The following is a 3,954-nucleotide window of genomic DNA, read 5'->3' on the forward strand; positions in this document are numbered from 1 at the left end:
ACAATCCTCATAAACGTTCCCCAATTATTTTGAACAACATTCATTTTTGGCATTCCTACCACCTATACCTTTTTATTGACCCCTTTCGTTGCAAAAGGTATCGCCAAATTCCATGTAACACGACTTCAGAAGAAAAAAATAATATATATAATAGTTGACCTAAGAATACAACTACACTTTTGATTTTTTTTTTTGATTTTTGATTTTTAATATTTTTTTTTTGAATCTTTTCTTATAACTCTAACTTTGACAAAGTACACAAGCAAATAATTCTTAGCTTTACTTCTATTTGTACTTTAGTTCGTGACTTTCTAAGAAATTCATTGGAGTGCTCGGAATCTCTTAGGTCACTAATGGAGTCCATGACTTTCTATGAAAACCCATGTAGCGGACTTCTTCCCGGTCCGATCCACGTTAATGTACTGCAGGTGGACAGATTTTCAATATCCCGTAGGGTTTACTGGCCGAGTTCTCATAGGTCACAGATTGACTCCACTCCTGAACTATAACTTATTGAATATATAACTAGACTCAAAGTGCAGAAATTAAACAGATATACTTGGAACTTGACTCGCTTTGTTTTAACTAAGAAGCTTTTTATTGGGTATAGATATTCACAAGGCAAAACTTTTTATGTCCCTCAAACTACACAAGTTCGCGTTTTTGTCTCATGAGTTCACTAGGACAGGGAAGCCACAAATATACTACAACACATTGGCTTAACTAAACCTTAGAGTTCGCCTCAAATTATCCCACATAACATTAGTACTTGATGTATGTTATAACTCTAAGTAGAGTATAACCATGAAGCTTGTTAATGGTCACTGAAGTACCAATATTAGTTGTGTACTGAAGCAAACTGAAGAACCACAGAATTTAGTATTTTGAAAAATCAATAAAGTGTGGAGCAACTAACCTTCTTCATTTGCATAGTTGTGATGACAACTTGCATTTTCCTAACAAAAATAAAGTTAAAATCTTTTTGGTATTTTCTTTTGTTTAAAGTAAAGACAAAATACAGAAAATAAAATCTTTTTGTAGTTTTCTCTTATGTAAAGTAAAACTGTAAAATCTTTTTTTTGGTTTTTTTTTTGGTTTTTTTTTGGTTTTTTTTTTTGTGAAAAAGTAAAGCAAAAAACAATGAATTAGAAATAAAATATTTTTGGAGTTTTCTTAAAAAAGTAAGAAAGAAAAAGTTTTCAAATGCCTAGAGAATCTGGATTAAGCATGCCAAGTCGTCCTAGAAAGTGTAAGAACTTGGATTCATCCAGAGCTTTGGTGAACACATCTGCAGTCTCTTCTTCTGTAGGAACAAAATGAAGCTCAATATGACCTTTTTGAATATTATCTTTAAGGAAGTGATACCTGATATCAATGTGCTTGGTCATTGAGTGGTTGACTGGATTGTGAGAGATTGCAATTGCACTCTTAGAGTCACAATAGATTGGGATTTGTTGCATTTTGAATCCATAATCTCTCAGTTGTGTTTGCATCTAGAGCACTTGAGAACAACAACTGGCGGTAGCAACATACTCAGCTTCAGCAGTAGAGTTTGAAACACATGTTTTCTTCTTTGAGGTCCAACTGACCAATCTACCTCCTAAGAATTGACAGCTACCAGAAGTGCTCTTCCTGTCGAGCTTGCATCCTCCATAATCTGAGTCAGTAAAGGCTTGGAGATAGAAGTTGCCTTTAGCATGATAGAATAGACCCAGAGAAGCAGTTCCTTTCAGATATTTGAAAATTCTTTTGACTGCAATGAGATGTGATTCCTTGGGATTGGCTTGAAAGCGTGCACACAGACATGTTGAAAACATGATGTCTGGTCGACTAGCTGTAAGATACAATAATGAGCCAATCATTCCTCTGTAGTGTTTCTGATCTACAGATTTCCCATCAAGGTCTGAATCAAGCTTGTAAGATGTTGACATTGGTGTCTTTGCAGATGATGCATTCTCCATGGAGTATCTCTTCAACAGATTTTTGATGTACTTCTCTTGACCAATGAAGATTCCCTTAGGAGATTGACGAACTTGTAGACCTAGGAAGTAATTGAGCTCACCCATCATACTCATTCTAAATTTGCTTTTCATCAACTCAGCAAACTTATCACTAAGGTCCTTGCTGGTTGAACCGAATATGATGTCGTCGACGTAGATCTGCACGACGATAAGATGATTGTTGTGGATTTTCCTAAAGAGAGTGGGATCGATAGAACCTCTTTGAAATTTGGATTCTTCCAACAATTTGGATAGTGTTCCATACCATGCTCTTGGAGCTTGCTTCAATCCATATACAGCCTTTTGAAGCTTATAGCAATGGTTGGGGAACTTTGGATCTTCGAATCCAGGAGGTTGTTGAACATAGACATCCCTATCGATTTCGCCATTTAAGAATGCACACTGCACATCCATTTGGTAGACCTTAAAATTCTTGTGTGCAACAAATGCCAAGAAAATCCTAATGGCTTCTATTCGTGCAACAGGTGCAAAGGTTTCATCATAGTATATGCCTTCTTGTTGCGAGTATCCTTTGACAACCAGTCTGGCTTTGTTCCTGATGATGACTCCATCTTCATCACTTTTGTTCCTGTAGACCCATCGTGAACCAACAACTGATACTCCTTCTGGTGTTGGCACTAAGTCCCACACATGTTGCGTTCAAATTCAGCTAACTCTTCTTGCATTGCTTTTACCCAATCTACATCTTGTAGAGCCTCTTTGATTCCTTTAGGCTCTATCATGGATAAAAAGCTTGCATATAGACATTCATTCTTGGTTGCCGAACGAGTCACTACTCCAGAATCTAGATCGCCTATGATTTGATCGACTGGATGATCCTTTGTCCATTTTGTGAGGCGAGCTTCCTTATGGATTTGAGGAGTGCAAACTACCTCATATTGTTCTCTTGGACGAGGAGGGTAGTCAGAAGTGAATGTTCCTTCAAAAAGATCGTCTTGGAAGAGTCCAGAACTACCTAAAACAGGTGGTTCCCCCTCAACTGTTGCATGCTTGAATTCAACAGATGGAGTAGACCTGAAGGAACTTGAGGGACTGAACCAGTCGAGTGGGGTTCCCCCTGAAACCATGGACTGGATGGTTGGGAGGATTGTAAAGTTCCTTTAAGAATGGAACCGTTCAAAGGTGGTTCCCCCTCGAAAGATGCAATGACTGGTGTTATGACTGGTCCAGATTGATGATGGGAGGTTGGGGTAGAAGGTTCAGAAGATTCAGAAGATGGTTCCCCCTCAACCGGAGCTTTGATGGAACTTGAGACTTTTGATGATTGATGAGGTTGAGAGACATCAGGAGAAGCTATTTTCGTGAGCTTTTCTGATTCTAGGGCAGAAGGTTGAGTTGGAAAGAGGAAATCAAAATCTACTTCAATAGCATGGATTGGAGAAGAAGCATTAGCAGGTGATGGCTGGTTCATTTTATCAAATGGTACTACCATTTGAGGACCAAAGTGGTTTGGATCCAGAACCCTTACATAACTTTCATCAAAAGTGACATCACTGCTTTCCTCTATCACCCTGGTTCTTTTGTTCAGAACCCTATAAGCTGCAGCATGAAGGCAATATCCAAGAAAGATACCTTCATCAGCCTTGGGTGCAAATTTCCCTAGTTGATCCCTATTGTTCTTGATGTAGCAACAACAGCCAAAGATGTGAAAGAATTTGACGTTGGGCTTCCGCTTGTTCATTGCTTCATAGGGAGTGACTTCCAGCCTGTTGTTGAATAGGGATCTGTTTTGAGTGAAACAGGCGGCTGTTGTGGCTTCAGCCTAGAAGTATTGTGGTAGGTTTGCGAAGATCAACATTGATCGAGCAGCTTCACATAGTGTCCGGTTCTTCCGTTCAACAACATCATTCTGTTGTGGAGTGTAGGGTGCAGAAAAATTGTGCTCGATGCCTTTAGATACAAGAAAGCTATCTAAGGCGTTGTTCTTGAACTC

The 3,954-nt window shown here is 38.7% G+C and overlaps 1 protein-coding gene across 1 annotated transcript; it reads right to left on the reverse strand.

Annotated features, from left to right (window-relative positions):
• Positions 1-821: 821 nt before the first annotated feature.
• LOC145105557 (uncharacterized) lies at positions 822-3,702 on the reverse strand. Its single transcript, XM_079042638.1, has 5 exons — positions 3,093-3,702; positions 2,676-3,000; positions 1,887-2,589; positions 917-956; positions 822-859 (listed from the first exon to the last, which is right to left on the reverse strand). The coding sequence occupies exons 1-5, from the start codon at positions 3,700-3,702 to the stop codon at positions 822-824; spliced, it is 1,716 nt and encodes a 571-aa protein (XP_078898764.1).
• Between the last annotated feature and the right edge of the window lie 252 nt (positions 3,703-3,954).

This window comes from Lactuca virosa, chromosome 4, assembly GCF_052849685.1.
Source record: "Lactuca virosa cultivar CGN04683 chromosome 4, Lactuca_virosa_CGN04683_v6, whole genome shotgun sequence".
NCBI lineage: Eukaryota > Viridiplantae > Streptophyta > Magnoliopsida > Asterales > Asteraceae > Lactuca > Lactuca virosa.